Source organism: Bemisia tabaci, chromosome 9 (genome assembly GCF_918797505.1).
Source record: "Bemisia tabaci chromosome 9, PGI_BMITA_v3".
NCBI lineage: Eukaryota > Metazoa > Arthropoda > Insecta > Hemiptera > Aleyrodidae > Bemisia > Bemisia tabaci.
In genome coordinates this window covers 9372023-9393872 of record NC_092801.1, presented here as the reverse complement: position 1 = coordinate 9393872, position 21850 = coordinate 9372023, and the positions used below count along the sequence as shown (strand labels likewise).

The 21850-nt window shown below is 38.4% G+C and overlaps 3 protein-coding genes across 4 annotated transcripts in view; 2 read left to right on the top strand and 1 right to left on the bottom strand.

Annotated features, from left to right (window-relative positions):
• LOC109030883 (facilitated trehalose transporter Tret1) overlaps positions 1-21850 on the bottom strand; it is a 96173-nt gene that overhangs the window by 14902 nt on the left and 59421 nt on the right. The window lies entirely within an intron of this gene.
• Positions 544-5490, top strand: LOC109030886 (uncharacterized). Its single transcript, XM_019042084.2, has 2 exons — positions 544-811; positions 4501-5490. The coding sequence occupies exon 2, from the start codon at positions 4735-4737 to the stop codon at positions 5449-5451; it is 717 nt and encodes a 238-aa protein (XP_018897629.2). The 5' UTR covers positions 544-811; positions 4501-4734; the 3' UTR covers positions 5452-5490.
• On the top strand, positions 7211-17277 carry LOC109030884 (uncharacterized). Its single transcript, XM_019042081.2, has 3 exons — positions 7211-7598; positions 11180-12121; positions 12731-17277. Exons 2-3 carry the CDS (start codon positions 11336-11338, stop codon positions 13223-13225), a joined length of 1281 nt encoding a protein of 426 aa, XP_018897626.2. The 5' UTR covers positions 7211-7598; positions 11180-11335; the 3' UTR covers positions 13226-17277.

The following is a 21850-nucleotide window of genomic DNA, read 5'->3' as shown; positions in this document are numbered from 1 at the left end:
CTCTTCAGTCGGCTATAAGCACTCCTATGGTATTTTGAAACGCAGCTCCTATCGCCAATTTTTACCAGGGACGGTTTCAGCAAGCTTCTCAATCGATCAATGTTCATTTTCCACCATGTGTTGTTCAAACTATAAGCAATTTGCTGTAGCTGAGCCAAAGTGTCAAGATTGAGAATGGCAGATTGGTATATCGTACAGACGTTTATGATAACGTTTTGCGTGCAATGTGAATCATTGAGTTTTCATGAGCGGGTGATTTGAAGTCACGCATCAAGAATCATCAAATATTTTCGGAAGGAGTTGATTTTGGTAAATTTCGTTGTGTGCGTCGTGTTCTGAGTGAAATTTTGGTTAAAAAACATGTATCAAAATCTTAAATTCGTACCTTGTTCAGTGATCCATTTCAAGGAAAAATATGCATGGCTCCCCCCCCCCCCCCAAGAAAAAGGCTTTATCTGAGGAATTTTGGCAACTCTTGAAGGTTCATTCGGCGTTCTTCATTGGCACTGCGGTGTAGGAGACCTTATAACGAACTGAGGTTTGTCGTTTGTTTGGGACTCTGTGATGTCGCCTCCAAAATAATAATTAATTCGTACATGTGCGGAAGCTAACGACCTAATCGTACGTGCAGGATGGTTTTAAGTTCATCATTTCTCCATCACAATAAACCTCCGTGGTTGGTGCCGAAAATCGGTGGGCACGCCAGTTTCACAAACAGCCTCGTGCTGGTTGCCACGCGTGGTATATTCCTCGATGAGTGTTTGTTTTAGAATCTATTTCCACTTTTAGGATTGGATTTTTTTTCGATTTGGTAAGATTTTTTTCCAGATAATTTAACTGTAAGTGGTTTGCACTTAGTAGAAGAAACCCGACACGGATATATTGTTTTCAAAATCGTGCAACTTCCTCTTAGTCGTGAAAAAAACTAATGTGTGGTAATGACATACACAAGATCGTTTCTCTTTAAAATTATTACTTTTTTGGTAGAGAACCAAATACTATTAGTAAGTTCCGGTGGTTACAGAACCATGTTTTGATGATTGATTCGTGCAAATCAGCTATAAATAATCAGATCTGTTCTAATAGCAACACTCTACATTCAATATTAACCAAGATATCGTGCTTTGAAAAATTGGGTTTATGACGTCATCCACAACGGTGGTGACACCCTTGGATTCTTCCACATTTCTTTCATCGATCAGTATTACACACAAATGCACTGGTTGCTCGACTTCAAACACGAATGAAACCAATGTGGAAGGAACCAAGAATGCCACTACGGCGGTGGATGACGTGATAAGCAGACTTTTTCAAAGCGCAATATCTTGATTAATATCCAACGTGGAAAGTTGTTCTTTGGAGGGATCTGATTATTTGCAGTTGATCTACAAGAATCAAGCATCAAAGCCCAATTCTGGAACCAGTGCAACTTGGTGGCATTTTGTTTAATTAAGTTGAAGACTCAGATTCATGCAATCCGATATGAAGCGCTTGGAGGACATGGCGCATAAGTGTAATTTTTGAAAATATTGAGTAATTGCCGATTTCATGTAAAACTAGTCTTTGTGCATATTCTGTGAAAAATTCGCTCCAAAATTCTAATCTTTAAGTATCAAAAAGTCAGTTTGAACTCTCTTTCCACCGTAAAGATCCATGTAATTTCTAAACTTTAAACATGTCTTTCTCGAAATAGCAAAATTGCACTTATGCGCCTTGTCCTCCAAGCCGCTCATATAAAATGGAGTGTGCGTCCCTTTCTCATATGTGCAATCCAATTATAACACGGGATAAGAGGAGGGAGAGAGAAGGAGAGAAAGAGAGAAATAGGGAATATGTATGTTAAGAGGAAGTTCTAACTCAAACTGGCTATGTTTATGACTTAAAAGTAAAATTATCTGCTTGGAAAAACTTTATTTTAAATTGTGAATTCTGATACTTTTGAGTTAAGCTGATTATAAGGGAGTGCGCAATGTTTTAAGGTAATGTCAGTAGTAAAAGTTAGAATATGCGTATTTCTGTCACTACACGTAAGACATCCGAGGAAGGTAAGTCAATGGGAAATGCATGCTTTAATTCTTGCGACTTTGTACTAAGCTAATGAGAATAACACTATTTTATGTACTTGAGGGCTCAGTGTTAAGCTAGTGTTGAATCCTCACGTACATATTAGATAGTGTTTTTCTCTCTGAAGATAACCCCATCCTCACCCACCGATCGTCCTCATCTGCGCAACTAATTTAATCCAACCCCTTAAGTCTCGACGTTCAAAGCCTGCTGACCTTCATACTTGCAAAGAGAGGGTACGTGTAAGTGAAAATGAATAACCAAATTGGCATTAATGTGCTCGCCTGAATTAAATTTAACTAGCTCAGCTAGCTATAGAAACGAATTTTCACCTTCCTGAGCATCTGATGAGAGTCAGAGTGAAGACAATATCTTTGTGTTCTCATATGTTTATAGCCACGGGTGGATATAAGAACGGGAGGGCAGCAGGGAACCTTGTCCAGGGAGGTCTAGAGATCTCTAAAAATATCGTTGAGGAGGGTTTGTGGGACTCTTTTAGCTCCAAAAGGGGGTTCAGAGGATTTCTCGGGCTTACAAAGGGGGCCCATGCCCCCCTCCCCATATAAGCTGAAAAATTGAGTTTTCTCAAGAGCTATTTTGAGCCGTTTCTACCGATAAAATTGATTGAATTGAAATTATTTATCTTTTTTTTTGTATAATTTATGTCTAACTTCCAGTGCAAAATTACAACCATTGCCTTTAAGGTAAAATAACTGGAGTGATACGACAACGGAGAAGTCTGATAAAATTATATGCTAGTTAGAATAAGTAATATAAATAAGATAAAATAAATTATTCCTAAGGTGAGAAATTTGTCACTTACTATATCCAGAAAAATCTGCCTTATTTTTTGGGAGGTACTAGGACTCCCTGGTTCCATACCAGTTCTACCCATGTCGACACCCAGGCTCAGGATCTCGAATTTTAATTCAATTTTTTTTTCAAAAACACAATTTGCATTTAGTGGCAACGCTATCTGGTGTATACCATACCTACTATACTACAAGGAATAATCATTTTCAGTATTATTTTCCTCTCTGCAAAATTTCTGTAAGATCCACCCTCTTCCCTCTTAAAAGCGAAATACAGCAACAGTCCGCATCGTTGATGCGCAATTATGCGTTCACACTACACATATGCGCTTGCCTAGTTGCAGAATTAAAATTGGCATCACGTTATACGTGTTTGTTTCGGAGGTGTCATGCCGCGTGAATGCAAAAGAGGAGTTATGACCGGGCACTCGAAGTCTGGAAATAGCACGTGGAAGAGTGGCGTGGGGAAGGAGCATTGGCGGATCCAGCAATATGGCAACACCGGATTTCCTCCATTTAAACCTATGGAAATGTATCGATTCTTGGAGGGGCCAAGTGCTCCAACGAGAATCGATTATTTAGCGTAGGTTTAAATGTAGAAATTCAGTGTTGCCAAATTGCTAGATCCTCCTCTGGGAAGGGGGATAGTTAATACACTCCTATTAGTCATGGCCCATCAAATCAAGTCCATCCGATATCTTAAAAGATTCTTTTTATCTCGAATGACTCCTTAAATCATAGGAAAGGAGGTAATTAAGTGAAGAATGAGTGTACTTGTGTTTAGAGCAAATGAGATCTTTCGCAGGAAAATGGACCAATCTTCGGGGCTGAATTTTTAGGACAGCAATTTTTGTATTAATATTTCATATGCATGTAGGTAATGGATGGAGATATTTTATATTCTTAATGTACAGAGATGAATTCACATCAAAATCGTGGGTGGACGGCTGGCCCTTTCGGGAGGGGCGTGGTATACCTGCCGGCGCGTCGCGAAAAATGTAGTTCGGGAAAATTATTCGCGCCCCCTGCGTCGCGTTTTCGATTTTTCCTGGCCCGCACTGAAAAAATAGTATGCTGCTTTAGCATTAGGATGTCATAAATTCTAGGTTTATTTTTACTTCTGTCTTAGAAAAGAATATAACTTTTACCATGTCATACCACCTGACCATTGATCAATTCAAGCTTTTTCATTCAAGCACACCAAAAGGAGGATGAGAATATTATTAAATCATTTAATCTACTTCCCATGTATCACAGGTTCACGTAAATTGAAATTACTCTGGTATAACTTGTTACTCCATCGAAGGGTTGTGTATGTTGCCTATTTGCCAATTGAAGGGGACCTTTTGTTGAAATTCATTGTGATAAAAAATTACATTAATCTGAGTTGCGAGTTTTCTTTGCATTACACATTTTCTATTTTGGTGCGTATGAAATTCATTTTATAGGTCCTTTGAAATCGGCATTAATTGGCTAAGTGATGTGATATTATTTCAATTCCATATTACGACAATTGAAATTTTAGCACTAATTGCGAATTCATACGAATATTTTTGTTGCAAAATACTACTTGAGTTTTTGCGAGGCACTAAACGAATATTATTTAATTTTTTTTTTTTTGTAGATCTCTACCGAGGCACGGTGTCGCCTGATTACAACAAATCAGGAAGTCAAGTGCTTGACGTCACGAGTATAATCTAAGCGGAAAAAAACCACATCAGAAATACATCAATAAAGCTAACTACTCCTAAAAACAGCACAAAATCAAGCCAAGACAGAAGTTTTCTCTCCAAGAGAAAAAGTTCATCTGCACGGTTCGCTGAATTTTTGCTGCTGAAAGCTCGTGATAAAATCAACCATGCAACTGGGAAGATCCACGGATTTATCCAACGAAACGCGACAGAGGCGCCCCCTACACTCCTCCGAGAAACTAACGACGCCCTACGTTGTTACGAGCGTCGAGAACTGTTTCAAACACCACACTTTAAGACAGAAAACCGCCGCATCGGAAAAAGCACTCATCTTAATCATCCTGTGCCATCTTCTCTCCTACGTTTGCGGCGGGATAATCGTAAACGAAGACACATCATCAACGACGGAGATCGACTCGGACTCAACGACATACTCAACGACCTACTCAACGGCCTACTCAACGATTCATTCAACAACAACGAGGCCCGGCAGGAAAAGCAAGTGTGACGTGCATAACGTGGACGGGAGGTGGTTGAGTAGGAAGCTCGGCTATGATGATAGCCCATCGAACTTTCGCATCAAGGCGAACGGAGACAGGAACGGTCATCTATATTTTTATTACAACTGCAGTTATAGCGGGCGGGAGGATGGGTGTAACGACTCGGTGACGGAGTTTTCCGTGCGGGAGGCGAAGAACGGGAAATCCTGCGAGGTCGAGATACACTCGTTGAACATGACGTTGAGGTTCAGGATGGACGGGGAGAAACCCCGGCATGACCACCCGATGACCACCAAGATGATGATTGTCGGCTCTGTGTGTTCGGTCACGGCGTTCCTATTGGTGCTCTCGTTTCGGGCGGTCAACTATCTTGTGGAAATATGAAAATTAAAAAAAAAAAAAAAAAAAAAAAAAAAAAAAAAAAAAAAAAAATGAACGTGTTTGTTTTATTAATAATGTGCACTGGTAAAAATACGCATATCGACGGTGAAACTACCAGACCACGTATCTCGTTTGCGGTGTTTAAAAATCTCCACTCACATTTTATTTTTTTGAAGGAGATCAAATCAATATCATTCCTTACAATTTTCACAGATTTTTCTCCGCGCAAAGAGGAAAAATCACGGAAGTTTTCACGAATTGACGTTGAGTAGTTTTCTATTTAAAAAATAAAGTATGACAGGAAGTCTGCAACGCCGCAAACCGAGATACGTGGTTTGGTAGTTTCACCGTCGGTATATGTATTTGTGTTCTTGCGTTACATTTGATTAAAGGACCGTTCAACGCGGAAAAAAATTAGGAGCATTTATCAAATTCTAGTTAATAAACGGCACAACCATAGAGTATGGTAAATTTCGTCAAAATTATCATATTTTGTTTGATTAATAATGTGTACTGGTAAAAATACGCATATTTGTGTTCTTGCGTTACATTTGATTGGAGGACCGTTCAACGCGGAAAAAAATAGGTAGCATTTACCATATTCTGGTAAATAAACGGCACAACCATAGAGTATGGTAACTTTTATCAAAATTATCATGAAAGTAACAAGATTATACCGAATTGTGGCAATAATTTTGGTGGAAGTTACCATACTGTATGGTTGTGCCGTTTTTTAACCAGAGTATGGTAATGCTACCCAACTTTTTTGAATGAGCGAAGAAAACTCATATAAACTTTCAAAGAGGAAGAAGAAGAAAAAAAATACCTCTTGGTTAATTTTCCTTAATAAAAGGGAACAGGAGTAGTAACGTGCAATATCGAAATCTAAAATAATTTTTTGACCCAATCTAGCAATCTTCGAAAGTCCATGGAAAAAAAATCCCCATCAAAGCACGACGGCAATTTTTTCAGGAGAGCGCTCTTCTAAAGATGAATTTGAAATTAAAATTTGAAATTCTGCTTGACACTGAAGTGATCGAAATTGAATGGTTATTTTTTAGGTATTTAAAGAAACGACAACAAAAATAGTATTCTTTGAAAAATACACTGAAGATCCATAAAAGCACCAATATACGATCAGAATCCTTGGCATGTGATGCAGGCAAAAAAAAATCAAAATTTTAGGTTTTACATGCAATAATTTGATAATTTACATATAATACTTATTCGTTCATTTTCTCTCAATACAATTTATCATAAGTTACAATTCTAAATAATTATCATTCTGAGAATGTCGAGTAAAACTCGGGTGTATTTTTATAAAGCTGTTAGTTCGTTGTTTCCTTGATGAAGGGACGTAGCTCCGATCCAATATTGCAAAATGGACTCAAAAAATTAATTTTCCTACAAAGATGTATGAGTGAAATTTTTGTTCAGATTACTTTCTTACTTTATTTTTGCATAAGATCAGAAAAAAAATCAGTGAAATGTCAAGTCAGAAATGCCGAGGACATTTCTGGTAACACTGCAATTTGCGAGGAAAAATTCGGCAACATTGAAATAGTTCCGTTCTTTCGTGAGGGTGACAACGAACTGCATTCATCAATTTTTTTTATTGCTTTGGTAAAACAATGAGGGAAAACATGTTTTGATGTTTGAACCATTCGTCATTTACTTGCCTATTATGAAATAATTCATTCGATCAGAGCATAGCAGCTGAATGTAAAAAGGGGAACTTCAACAAAAAAAAATAAACTTTCTGCAACACAAGTCTATTAACGGCATAGATGTTCCGTCGGCACTTTCGCTTTTTCATCAAATGAATAGAATCATTGTGATGATTCAGTCATTCAAACTTTAATCTCAAATCTTGCCTATCTCCTCACCTCGCCCCCTAACTCCCTCTCTCAAGGTCACTAGGTCACCAATCTGAGACGGAAAATGCCCCATACATCCATAGCGCCAGTCGCATGGACTAACGAACCTGGCGATCAACTGCTTTTGCAAAGTTACCTTTATTTCAGTAAATTTTATTGAGATGAAGATTTACTTCACGTTTACTCACTTTTCTCACAGAAAGTTCTCCTTGTGCTAAAAAGAAAACATGTTTAACCAGTGATTTGGATACCACGCTATCTTAAGATAATCAGGTAAGTAAATTTCATTATTCTTGCAGTTATACAAATATCCAGTTTCACACGATTTCCATGATGGCACAATTGGACAACATTGCATTCAGATAATGATCAAAGTTGTATCGTGTCTTGACTAAATGTGCCAATCTACTAAACATTGTTGATTTTTCAAGACATGAGTTGTTCTAAACTTGGTCCAATTTCAAAAGCAAAAAATCTGATTCGGACACAATTTTAATGATATTTGACGCTAATATAAACTAATCGATAAGTCGAATTCCGTCAGATAGGTTTTAATTCCATTGAATTGTTCTTTGCTGGAAATAATGTCGCAGTTTTAGGGGAGATCCTTGAGCATGTAGAGGTTCATGGGAATTCAAGCAAGTTTTAAAAATTTTGATAAGACTCTGCTGGAAATGAAATTGTTGGTGAGTGAAACTTGGCAATACTGACGCCAACATGGTACTGATGTTATCATTATTAGCAGGGAAATTTCGGACAAGGTTGGCCAAGTTTGCAAATCTGGTATTTGAAGTCATTCTTTAATTGAAATTTGGTCATATTCTGAATTCAATTTGATCTAAATGCACATTGTTGGAAAACGTGTGGAACTGAAGTTGCGTGAAAATAAGGCATGGCCATTATAGGTAGAGTCCCTACCATTTCAATTTTTTTTTAAATACAATTTATTTGTTGCTAAACATCTTTTGAGTCTATTTGCGCGATTTTTGATTTGCTATTGGCAAGTATTAGTCTCTAAATGAGCCTGAATAGTGTCATCAAATCACGAGGCTGCCCCATCCAGGATTGGACTGATCAGCAGCCAGAGAGAACCCTGTTAGCCTTCTTCTCACCCCTTCACACCCCTTCACCCCCTGTTTACTCGTTTCTTTTGGGCGTCAAATTTCACAACGGAAAATAAAAAACACATTGGATCTAGAGTCCAGACTCTTGAAAACATTGACAAGAAAAAGGACTCTTGACTCAATCAGATTTAAGCTTAAATCAAAAGGAAATCCGCTCAAATTAAGAGGCTGAGTTCTTGATTTAAGCTTAGATCTGATTGAATCAAGAGTATTTTTTCTCGTCGATGTTTTTAAGACCCTGGAATCTAGATCCAATGTGTTTTTTTTTTCCAGTGCAGAAAATGTCCGCTTCGATCAAGTCACTTTCCACCGCTGTAGTAAGTGAGCTATATCAAAGATGATCACTCAATTTTGAAATCAAGATAAAAATTAAGTCGGTAAAAGAAATTCTCAGATTTGTGCGTTAGGTGTTGAGTATTTAGCACACGAGTATATCCGAATGAAGAGCCGTGCATATTAATATCAGAAACAACACATAACAATCAGCGGAGACGCAAATATCTTATCACTTCAGTGACTTTGTGACCTTAGTATCGCCCGAGGCGTTAGAAACGGAGAAAAGATGTATTTTTCAAGGCATCTTCATAGGCTTTTTAGCAGACTCTAATAATGGGTTCACGATATGTTGATACATGCATCGATAGTGAAACGAGGAAAACAGAGGCTCGCAGATTTTTTTAATTTTCCAATATTACTTCCTTTTTTCGAGGGAGAGCGAGTCAGCAGCATCACATTCAATTTCATCACGATTTGAACTTTCCCCGCACAAGCTTTACTTGAATGTACTGATAGCGCAGACAATATATTTATGGGGCCTCGCTCTAATAATCTAAGCGATGTAATCGTGAGGCAAAACGAGGGCTAACGGCAATACCTCCTGACTGAACATTTTGGCAAAAAAGAGTTTGCAATGGACCACTAGACAAGGTACGAATTCAAGCATTCTGATACATATTTTTTAACCAAAGTTTCACGTAAAACACGATGCGCACGACAAAAATTACCAAAATTAACTCCTTACAATAATACTAAATGATTCCTGATGCGTGAATTCAAACCACCCGCTCATGAAAACCCAATGCTCTACGTGATTCACATCGCGCGCTGAACATTATCATGACAGTCTTTGCGATATAAAAATCTGGCAACCTCAATCTTGACGCTTTGGCTCAGCTATAGCAAATTGCTTATAGTTTGAAAAGCTCTTGGTGGGAAATGAACATTGCTCGATTGAGCAGCTTGCTGAAACCATTGTAGTGCGCGATTTGACTCACGTAGAGTTTTGAGTTTCTTGTGAGCGGGCAGTTCAAATTCCTCGTAACCAATGTGATATAAAAACGTTAATATCTTCGTTAGGCGTTGGTTTTAGTGATTTTCGTTGCGCGAGTCGTATTTTACGTGAAATTTTGGTTAAGAAACATGTATCAGAATCCTTTAACTCGTGCATTGTCTAGTGGTCCATTTTGCCGCATTCTACAGAATAAAATAAGCAAGCTGATGATTTTAGTTTTTTTCCAATGGACCTCCAGACAAGGCACGAATTCAAGCATTCTGATACATGTTTCTTGACCAAAATTTCAGATAGAACACGATTCGCACAACGAAAACTAATGAAACCGACTCCTAACGGAGGTATTACATTTTTATTTCACATTGGTTATGAGGAATTTGAACTGCCTGCTCACAAGAAACTCAAAGCTCTACGTGAGTCAAATCGCGCACTACAACGGTTTCTGCAAGCTTCTCAATCGAGCAATGTTCATTTCCCACCATGTGTCGTTCAAACTATAGGCAAATTGCTGAAGCTGAACTAAAGCGTCAAGAAATATCTTCGTAAGGAGTTGATTTCGGTAATTTTCGTTGTGCGCATCGTGTTCTACGTGAAATTTTGGTTACGAAACGTGTATCAGAACGCTGAAATTCGGACCTTGTCTACTGGTCCATTCTGTGCGCTTCGGGAGCGCTTCAATAATGCTGCAATGTATGATACAAATGCAAATCTAACCTTAAAATTACAAAAATGACGAGATTTTCTCTTCGCTCTACAAAATCATTAGTTTGCAAAAAGGTGGTCTTGTTCGTTAGCCGTCGAAAGTTAAATTAGACTAAGATCTCTAACACGATGGCTCGACTCTTTATTCCTGCGTCACACACTGAATCGAGTCAATCAAAGAGATCCGACACGATATTTTTGACTAAAACTGCAAATTTTGATGTTATTTTGTCACATTTTAAATTTTGAGAGGTGCCTCTGAAAGTAGATTTTACGAGGGAACCAATGAAAAACTTTAAAAGCCTCAAAGTTTTGTATAAACGAAGTTATAAGCGTTTAACTTTTTCAAATTTTTTCTAACCGCTCGTATCGACTCGATCCACGGTGCGTTATCATTAGCAAAATCTGAGCGTCCACTAATAATCGATTATCGATATCTCGCCATTTGAAGCTATGGTAAAGAATCGATTACTAAGGTGTTCGCTGCGAACACCCTGATAATCGATCTTTTTTCATGGGTTTAAATGGCACAACAATCGATACATCGCAATTCACGCCACGCCACTGGTCCACTACCACACTTTTGAGCATGAGACAGCAGTGCAGGTTTCTATAATATATACATATAATTTCTGTCTAATATCTCTCATTTTGTTATACATGTTAAACATCATTAATCTTTATTGGTGATTACTGTAAGTTTACTGTTTGCTTAAGTAGCTTTGTCTCTTCTGCAGGTTCCCTCCGAAGCATGTGCGAAATTTCAGAATCTAAACGTTCAGGCATCGACCAAAAACTCGAACATCCATGAAATCACAGCTGACCAACTACAATTCAACCATATCAGACTATCCGAGTTTAAGCAACGTGTAGACTCAGCCAAAAGATCAGCAATGGCCTCCGTTAATCACAGCGCAGGACACCTCTTAAACCAGACAGTCCGGAATCGATTCAAGAACCAAAACACCGCTCTAGAAGCCGCGTTAGCCTTGTTTATAATATGCCAAATTTTATCCTGCTCATCCGCTAATACCTGCAACGCAGTGTTCAAAATACAAACAAACGTGTATCCAGTTCTCTTGAATCTCACCGAGGACCAACGACTATGTATCGAGGATGAGTATGGAGAAAGTATATCATTACTCTTCACGAATCTGACGCAGAAAACGAGATACAAAGCAGCGTACTATACCTCAGACTATGACGTCATCCTAAAAACACAGTCGAATACCCTGTGTAGTATAGACACAAATGAGGGGGCACTCGTGAGCTACTGGTGTGACACCACCAACAGCACCGAATGCTCAACATCCACCAAGGTTTGCTCAACATCCACGGAGCTGATCCAGAAGGGCGAGCTTTACGATGTGTACCACGGCGTCCCAGAACTGGAATTCCAAGTCAGCGGGTTCAATTTCACGAGCGGATCGAACTACTCGCAAGTTGTCACCGTGTGCGAGGATGGGTCCTTCCAGCTGAACTTGCAGGGTTTGGGTCTGCTGGGCGTGAAAAATCTGACGCTTTCCATCGCGGGTTGGGATTCGCAAGTATCGCGATCTTTGTTGCGATACGGCGAGGAGATCTACTACGTTGACAGCGCCCCTGTCGGCTGTCCTGAGAGCGGTGTTTTTGGAGAGTATCAATCTGATGGGAAGAACGCGATTTACGCTACACCCAAGGTAAGAATATTATTAATAACAACTTCACTGGAAAGAAAAGGATGCTGCCTTGACATTCTGGATGATAAAGGTGTGCGACAACTCACAAAACGCTGAGATAACAGCCACGGCGGTTACCTTTACATCTTGATATTGCTATGCCCTGCTAAAATGACGAGTAGACTATTCAGAATTCGCCAACTCACATGAAAAGAACTTTCTACTTATATGAGTAGAACTTCTATACTCATATCACCAGAATATTCTACTCGTAAGAGTAGAAAAGTTCAACTTACATGAATTCAATTTTTTTCATTTCTCAGAAGGGCTGTTTCTGACCAGGAGACACCGACGTATCACGTAAATTTGAAAAATGAAAACATTTTGTTCTCATAATTTTTTTGATGCGGTCACTAGTTTCTGAGATATCGAACACTGTAGATTCAACACCTCAAATAAGGACAAGTTCTCGTAGGGTAGATGATTAATAGTAGCTTCGACCATACATGACATTATTCTAAGCTGTTTCAATTTTCGACCAAAGTTAGGGCGAAAATACCCACCTTGATGGGACACATCCTTTTTTTTGCGAGTATTTTTTTAATGTAGATGTTTATTTTCGATTTCAAGGTCACGTGTTCAGCCCCGCTCAACTGCGCGTGCGAGTGCACCCTCCAACCGAGCGCGATCGGCGCCCTCAACCAAAAGGGCGTTTCACACCTGCAACAAGCAAAGCAACTCGAAAGCCAGGGCGACGACTCGTTAGTCGAAGCCGTCAAAGTGGGCCACGTTTGGGTGAAACTGGAAGTCGCGCAACTGGACATGTCTCTCCGGCGCTACGTAGCGGACATGCGGTTGAAATCCACGCGGAACTGGAAGATCACGGCCTGCGACCTGTACAGCTGGGACAAGGCGAGGCTGATCAAGGAGCTCGGTTTCGACAACAAACCGTCCTGTTATATTTTAAGCGGTTCCGGTAACGAGCACCACACTCTCAGTGTTGCACGTCCGTTGAGAAGTGCAAGGTTACGTATTTCTCGTTCACGACGATTTCGACGAAGAGTGAGAAAGGTTACTGTCGGGTTTCAGCGTACTCCACGAGAAATTCCACCAGTGCGGAAGTGACGTTGACTTTCCCTTTGAGCTCGGTGGTGGACAAGAGTTTGGGGAATCTTTGAGTCGACTCGATTTTGTTGATTGGGCGAATGTGTTCTGCATGATCGCTCTCGTGGTCGGGATAGTCTTGTTAGTGATAGCGGTGGTGCTCTATCATGTGAGGCTGCAAAAACAAGAGGAGTCCGTGTAGCGTGTTCAAGTTTCCTGATGCTCATGAGAGTAGAGTACCTATATTGAGAGAGTATGGCCACTGGTGTTACCACCTCTGATTGGCTCAGCCATCTTAGGCTGAATGGAGCCCTTAGGACCCAAAAATGGCGGACGCCATGAATTAATGTAATGCAAAATGACTCAAAATGTAGTTTTCTCTGCTTATCGTAACGAGAAAGTTACCCAAATGCAGGCTAATCGTGTGCAATTTTTGAGTAAAATTATCTTAGATGTAGTAGGATTGGCAGCAAGTGCAGTTGGTGATAACTGGTGATAATCGTCAAAAGTTGGCAATGCCCCCCCTCCCATCCACAAAAACCAAAACAAAGCACCGCCATTTTTGGGTCCCAAGCCTCTCCATGGGGCCCAGTGGCCATACTCTCTCAATATAGGTACTCAGCATGAGAGCATACTCTCTCTATAATTTCTGTGATAATCAGAGGTGAATTAAATAGAGACCATCTGATAATAGGTCGTATTTCTATCAAACGGAACTATGTGCATTATGAGACCTGTTATGCAGGTTTCAGGACATTTTGTCAACGATTTTTTGACCGCGCACCTTTCTTGTCCAGTAGTTTACGCCCACACGTAAAATAAGCAACTGTGACTTGGTCCAAGCGTTATATTTTAGTCGGTATGTAAAATTATACTGACAAAATGGAAATGAGAAATTGGGAGGCAAGGAGGTGTTTTTATGGTTGTTCATTTTCTAAATGGAATGTTATTACTTTCTCCTTTTGAAACATCTTTTTAAATTGTCGTCGGTGAATATTTGGTTTTATTTCTATCCTTAAAATATTCGATGTACAATATACCTAATATATGTATAGGTACTTTTTTTATTTTTTTAACTTTTTTCTTTACGAAATTATTACTTCATTTTGAAAACATTTATATTTTTAAAACGTGACAAATATTTGTTAAACCTTTTTCAAGCGACATTAATCTCAATGAGCCGCAGTTGTGCCGACAGAAACTGCAAAAATGAATAAAAGATGAAAAAAAAAACCAAGAAGCACGCAATCTTTAGTTTTAACCCATTTGTACATAGATATTTTTGAGTCAAATACGTCAAATTTTGAGCGTTTGGTTGCGCGTACACCTCCCTGCAGCACAATAAAAGCACAAAATGTAAAAGAAAAAACTAAAGTGCTTTGGAAATCATTAAAGTTGACACGGAACCGCCAATATTTTGAAAACACATTATATTATTATTCTCCTTTAATAAATTGATACATATTTTTTCCCATCAATTTAAATGAGAATCATCAATGCAGAGTGTGCAAACATTTCAAAACCATGAGTTAAAAAAACGCTGACTATGCGAGTATCGATATTAAAGCCTAATAGAGCAGAGCGGCGTGCTGCCAGCGCGAGAGGCTCACTGGCGCCTACAAACCTAAGTGGATACTTCACGCATTGCACAATGCTTGAAGTATCCACTTAGGTTTGTAGGCGCCATTCGCGCTGGCCGTCCGCCCGCCGTGCAGCGGCGCCTGAAGCAACTATTTCACAACAGAAGTGTTGCACAGTATTATACGAAATTGAACGTATTAAGAATGACAGGCATCCTTTAAAAGTACAGATCTTTCCTCGCAAAATAAATCAATATACTTATCGTACACTGGAAAAATTTAAGAGCATTTAGCTGAGGCAGATAGAGATTTATCCGGTTCAGGTATACCAAGGTGGGAAGTTCTTGAAAAATAATTAAATCCTCTTACACCAAAGAGGTGTAGAGAGTTTTAATGAATTTTGTCTCATTGAAATGACGCTCCCCATTTTTACCAAAACTCTCAACTATATATTACTCTCTGTTGGACCAAACAGACAAAACAAAAAAACAAGCAAACCCTCATTCTTCCAAGACATTATACATTTTCATCTAAAAACGTCGCGAGCAATTGTCGTTTGTATTTACATGTGGGCCAATTAACTTTGGGTCTCAACTGGCACTGGGACCAAAACTCCCGTGCCGAAAAACCGCGTGGACGTAAATTACTGGAAAAAACAGGTGCGCGGACAAAAAATCGTGGACGAAATGTCCTATAACCGTTATGCATACATTCTAATGAGGGCTCGTAACTCAATGCACATAGTTCGTTTGGCAGAAATACGTCCAATATACCCAAGTCTGCCGTACCCTTAGGAAATGTCGTATGAACCCTCGGACTTTGCCAAATTTCCTGTAATAAAATACGAATTCATTGGAGCAGTTGTGAATATTTTGCTTCAAATTTTTAAGACTATTTCGTTCGTCACAAACTGATTGCGGTGGACGCACGGGTCGTAAGACAATACGTTGGACTGTTTCAGCCAGGACGTGCGTTAAAAATCAGCATAAAGCTGAAAATCTCAATCCAGAGGGAAAAGATCACACACAAGCACACTTTTCCCTTCAAAGAGATAAGCTGTTTGGTGCAACACTAGTAAAGACCATTCAGGAAGGCAACCACAGACACGTTTCGACCTTATTGGGCCAATCCTCTGAGCAGTTTTCAGCTTCATGCTGATTTTTAACGCAAGTTGGCTAAAAAATTCCAACATACTGTATTTTGTTCGCAACTCAATCTAAAATATCTGGAACTTTCAAAGAAGAATATGCAAACATTTTGTCAAAAACACATATTTTATCCAGTGGCGAGAAAAGGATAATCGATTATCGATATTTCCCCATGTGAAGGTATTGGTAAGAATCGATATTAAGTAAGAAGTTCATTGCGAAGACCTTGTTTATCAATACTTTTCTATAAAATTATATGGCGGATCAATCTATGTCAAAGCAAGTCACACGACTGCTTTAATCCGGGAACTTTGGCAGCTCTCGAATGTTCATATAATGCGTTCTTTCTTAGCACGGTAGAATAAGGGGCCACAGCAAATAAGTCTACGCACTATTCGAATGCGACAGAAATCTGCCCTCAAGATCATTCCATTTCTTATACATGTAAAAGTGACGTTGGACGATCTTCTGTCGTAGTTTAGAATATCGTAAACTTATTTAGCGTGGACTATAGCATGGTGTGGCAAAATAATTGAAATAATTTTGCAGCTTTGTGAGACGAAATCACAAATTTTTCATCGTGAAATTGCAATATTTCTGCATCATTTGGTCGTAAAATACCGATTTGAATGTTATGGGTAGAAAGTTTGCAATGCAGAAATATATCAACTTATTTCCATTCATTGCATTACATTTCGACGGTGAAACTACCAAACCACGTATCTCGGTTTGCGACGTCGCAGACCTCTTGTCATACTTTATTTTTTAAATGAAAAACTACTTAACATCCAGTCTTGAAAATTTCTGTGATTTTTCCTCTTTGTGCGGAGAAAATTCCGTGAAAATTTCAAGGAATGATATTGATTTGGTCTACTTCAAAAAAATAAAATGTGAGCGTAGATTTTAGATACGTGGTTTGGTAGTTTCACCGTCGATTTGTATGAAAATAGCCCCTTCAATGAGAGAATCGGCGACTTACTAAGCACCCCGACATAATGCAACCTCTTCTACTCGGGCCCTAGTACTGTCTCGAATCAGTGGCGAGGAGGGCTTTGCGATCTATCGATATTTCCCCATTTGAATCTGTGGTAAAAATCGATTATTAAGGTGTTCGCTGCGAACACCCTGTGTATCGATATTTTTCCATAGGTTTAAATGGCCGATCAATCGATATATCGCAAAGCACGCCACGCCACTGCTTGAAATTGAAAGCTCCCACTCGTTGCTAGGAGGGCAATAAGTGGTCTGTATTTGTCTCTTCATAAAATTATTTTAGACTCTTACTTGTGTGACCACATCAATGATTGAAAACATTTATCTCGAGTAAAAAGTTTCAAAATTTCCAGTCGTATTAGTTATTATTTCGAAAAAACAGGCTTTATCATTCCTGCATGAATGCAAGTTATATTCACTGAACATTTTTTTTTAAAGATATCATTCTGACTTAAATGTCGTTTCTTGTCGACACATTTTTTTTAAATAACATACTTTTTGATTTAAGTTAAAGTCAGTTTTTCTGAGTTACAGAAACATTGCTTTGCCATCGTTAAGTTTAAGTTAAAATGACAAAACAACGTTTCTTTCACTTTAGAAAAAAAAGAATTGTTGACAAGAAACGATGCCTTAAGTCAAAATAAAAGAAAAAAGGAAAAGGAATCTTAAGAAAAAACGTTTTCAGTGATTTTGAAAAGGCAACACAAATCATACAGAAAACTATCAAACCGCTCACTTCGTAGTTTGTAATTAAACAACATGATAAATAAATGAATCTATGTAGTACTACAGGTAATCCGAGAAAGTTTTACCAATGAAGTACCTATTTTAATTTGTTGGTTTAAATTTAATAGAACACTTCTTACTCTGTCCCATCCATTCATTTTATATATGTACATTTACACCAGCTTCGTTCAGCAGCTCAACTAAAAAGAGAGCTACACAGCTCATTGTCATTTTTTCCCCAAAAAATTTTCATTTTACAAATGAAAATTGAATTTGTAAAGAGAATGCATCTAATTATTTATCATTGTTGAAGTCGCGTTGTTTTCCTTCATTTGTTTACTCTCTTGTATGACGTACCACACTTCCAAGCGTAAATGGAAAGGAATTTTAAACGTATTAAAAAGTGTAACACATATTAAGAACCTGAACAACAAAGCTCAGACTTGATGCAAGTTATACAAATAGATAAAACTAAACCTTGCAGCCTGAATGTTTTATCTTCGAACGACAGACCTCCGTTGCAAATATAAAAATTACGTTCACTTTTCTTCGTTATCTGAAATTCAAAAAAATCGAGAGAAGAAACTGTTTTATCTTGACTTCAATTCCTCGCTTTCAAGCAGTCACGCCAATTCAGTGGACTTTAGATTGTAATTATTTATTAATTTAAGTGAGAGAGGTCATATACTTTTACTATTCCATTGATGTAATTGTGTCATTTCACTCTGTTAAACCTAGATTTGTTTGCCTGGCACTTGATGAGCTTACGAATATGCTTAGAAGCTATGAACTATCAATGTTCTGAAGGATGAAAATGAGGTTAATTGTTGTAGTTTTAAAAATCCAAGATTTCCTTAAATTTACTCAGGCAACCATAACGGTATAGGTAATGTGATGAGTCAATGTCATGGATCATCATTCTAATCAGTAATAACGCGCGTATATTCTGCCGTGCTGATGATCATTCAGGGGTTGCCAAATTTTCTTCGATAAAACATATATTTTTGCAGAACGTTATGAATCTTTTTCCTTGAAATTTCCAGGAACTTCAGGTGAAATTGGGAACAAAATGATCTGATTAAATTGGAGGGAAAACATTCACAAGTGTAACAGAACATTCGTGTTTTATTAAAAGAAATTTGGCAACACCTGAAGGTCCATACGGCGTTTTTCCTTAACACGGCACTATTCTAAACTACGATCAGACACAAGTAACAGAACTCACAGCCTCAAGAAACATGCCCCTAAAAACGCCTGGAATCACGAGTATAGGCAATTAACACAGCACCAGAGCACGAATAGTTGCTCCTCCTGTGTAGAAATACAAATTAGAACTGGGGAATTAGTTAACCTCCTCTATACGTACACTTTCTGGCAGCTGACCGTGAGCAATTTTAAATAGCGAAGTATTAAACAAACTTTTGTACATAAGAACTATATATCTGCAAACCAATTTTGTATACGGAAGTGAAAAATTAAAGAAATTTACATTCATTTCATTAGTTTTGCATTCATTTAACGAAAAGTAAAAACTGACTCCGGATTATCCGAACCGGCCGACTGCCACATTAGTTTAGATAATCCGAGATTTATATTGTATTTTTAATTAGAATGATAACGATTGTACAGATCTGGCTTGCCGAATTTGCCTCGATAGCCCTTTAAATGGTTAGAAATGAGATAAATCATTACAATTTAGTATGACAGATAAAAATGGAATCACTGGCGTTGACGCTACACATGAGTTTAAAAAATGTGTGTGATTAGCGGAATTTTTCGCGGGAAAGTGCGAAATTGTGCTGCTTGTCCCAATCATTATGGAGAAAACGATTTATATCGCACAAGAAGTGGACCGCTGTCGTCATAAAATTGACGAATTTACGATCTCTTGTCGATACATGTTCAAATTATTGAAATCGGGGATTCATATTATTGAAACCGGGCATTTATACGCTGGAAAACTTTAGTCGGAAAGCTCAAAGTAAGGAGTGCGTGTGCGCGGTAGATCCGTCTTTCATTTGATGACACTTGCTGGGAGTTTTTTGCGTGAAAATCTATTTTCTTGCACATCGCTGATCCAAATTTTTTAAAAAAAAACTTGAGCTATGTATGAGGAGCTTTGGATATAAGAAATCAGGGACTACTTGCAGTTCTAATTTATCATTTTTAGTCCCTGAGATATGAACTACATTACTCTCTGGATGACCTTAATACAGGGTGGGCCAGAAGTTCCAGGACGGTCGGCTAACTTTTTAACGGTTCGAGATAGAAAAATGAAACTTGGGGAATGTTCCTATCTCAAAGGGGACCATCTTTTGGGGAGTCAAAATTTTGGTCCCCCCTAAGGGAGGGGCGGGGCCCCCAACTTTTTTTTTTTTCAAATGGCAACCCCTATCTTGTGATACCTCATTCGAAAGACCATAAAAAACTAAGAATTTTGGCGCAAACCGCAGATCAATATCTTAATTTTTGACCGAGTTATGATATGGTCAAAGGTGAAATTTGACCTATTTTCAAAAAATCACAACTCCGGTTCAAATTATCGTAAAGAAAAAAATAAAACGAGAAAATTTACTAAATTGTGTTCGCTTTTTTGTTAAAATTGCAGAAATCACTTCGAATTAATTTTAAGGGGGGGGGGGGGTTCGGACCCCCAAATACGTCAATTCAAAGGTCATTCAATTTTCCCGCGAAATAAGCCAATTTCCCCCAGATTTGCCTCCACATTATCTCAGTAAGGTCAAAATCAGTTCAACATAACGTTGGGCAAGTCCCCAAATTTCAGGAAAAGTTAAAAAAAACCCAATTTAGAGGGTCAAATTACTTACCTTAAATTGCGTTTTTTTAACTTTTCCTGAAATTTGGGGACTTGCCCAACGTTATGTTGAACTGATTTTGACCTTACTGAGATAATGTGGAGGCAAATCTGAGGGAAATTGGCTTATTTCGCGGAACATTGAATGACCTTTGAATTGACGTATTTGGGGGTCCGAACCCCCCCCCCCCCTTAAACTTAATTCGAAGTGATTTCTGCAATTTTTACAAAAAAGCGAACACAATTTAGTAAATTTTCTCGTTTTATTTTTTTCTTTACGATAATTTGAACCGGAGTTGTGATTTTTTGAAAATAGGTCAAATTTCACCTTTGACCATATCATAACTCGGTCAAAAATTAAGATATTGATCTGCGGTTTGCGCCAAAATTCTTAGTTTTTTATGGTCTTTCGAATGAGGTATCACAAGATAGGGGTTGCCATTTGAAAAAAAAGTTGGGGCCCCCGCCCCCTCCCTTAGGGGGGACCAAAATTTGACTCCCCAAAAGATGGTCCCCTTTGAGATAGGAACATTCCCCAAGTTTCATTTTTCTATCTCGAACCGTTAAAAAGTTAGCCGACCGTCCTGGAACTTCTGGCCCACCCTGTATAATTTAGTTCAGTCTTGAGTGTCACATTGTCGCACATCGAATTTTTTTCACGTTTTGTACTAAAGTGAAAACGATCTCAGTTGGATGAGTGCTTCCTTAGAAAAAACTGTCATGGTAAAATTACCAAGGAAGAAAGGTAAGTATACTTACATTAACAATTAAAATTGCAGTATGATATTCCAATACATGGGTGCCACTTTTTTATGCGCGACTTTCTAAGAAGAATGGAAGCTTTGTAGCGAAAATAACTCAATAAAAATGGTTCCACTGCGTAGAAGAAATTTTTTAGAATACTTGGGCATACAAAATTAAAGGTCCGAAAATATCAATTAAAACTAGAGCTATGCTGTTCAAAGTTTGCAGTTCAACAAAAGCAGGTTTCAGAGAGGAACACAATGTCAAGTCTCAATATAATGGGTCAGTCCCACTGATCACAGAATCGTGTTTTGGTGCTTAATTTTTATAGATCAGGTAAAAATTAGAAGATCTGTTGGAACAGCACCTTTCTACGCTTAATATATACCAAGATATCCCCCTTTGAAAATTCGGGTTTTTGACATCATCACATGATAATGCGGTAGTGACACCTTTTGTTTCTTCCACCTTGCTTTCATTAGAGTTTTACGTTATTGAGAAACCAGTGCAAATGTGCGTCACACCAACTGATGAAACAAGGTGGAGGAAACCAAGGGCGTGCGACTATACCACGGTGAATGACGTCAAAAACCTGACTTTTCAAAGGGCGATATCCCTGTTAATTTTGAACGTAGAAAGT

Bases quoted from the DNA above. Each gene is read 5' to 3' on its own strand.
- LOC109030886 (XM_019042084.2), top strand. From the start codon at position 4,735: ATGCAACTGGGAAGATCCACGGATTTATCCAACGAAACGCGACAGAGG.
- LOC109030884 (XM_019042081.2), top strand. From the start codon at position 11,336: ATGGCCTCCGTTAATCACAGCGCAGGACACCTCTTAAACCAGACAGTC. The intron at 12,122-12,730 runs GTAAGAATATTA...TTCGATTTCAAG, and splicing joins CGATTTACGCTACACCCAAG to GTCACGTGTTCAGCCCCGCT.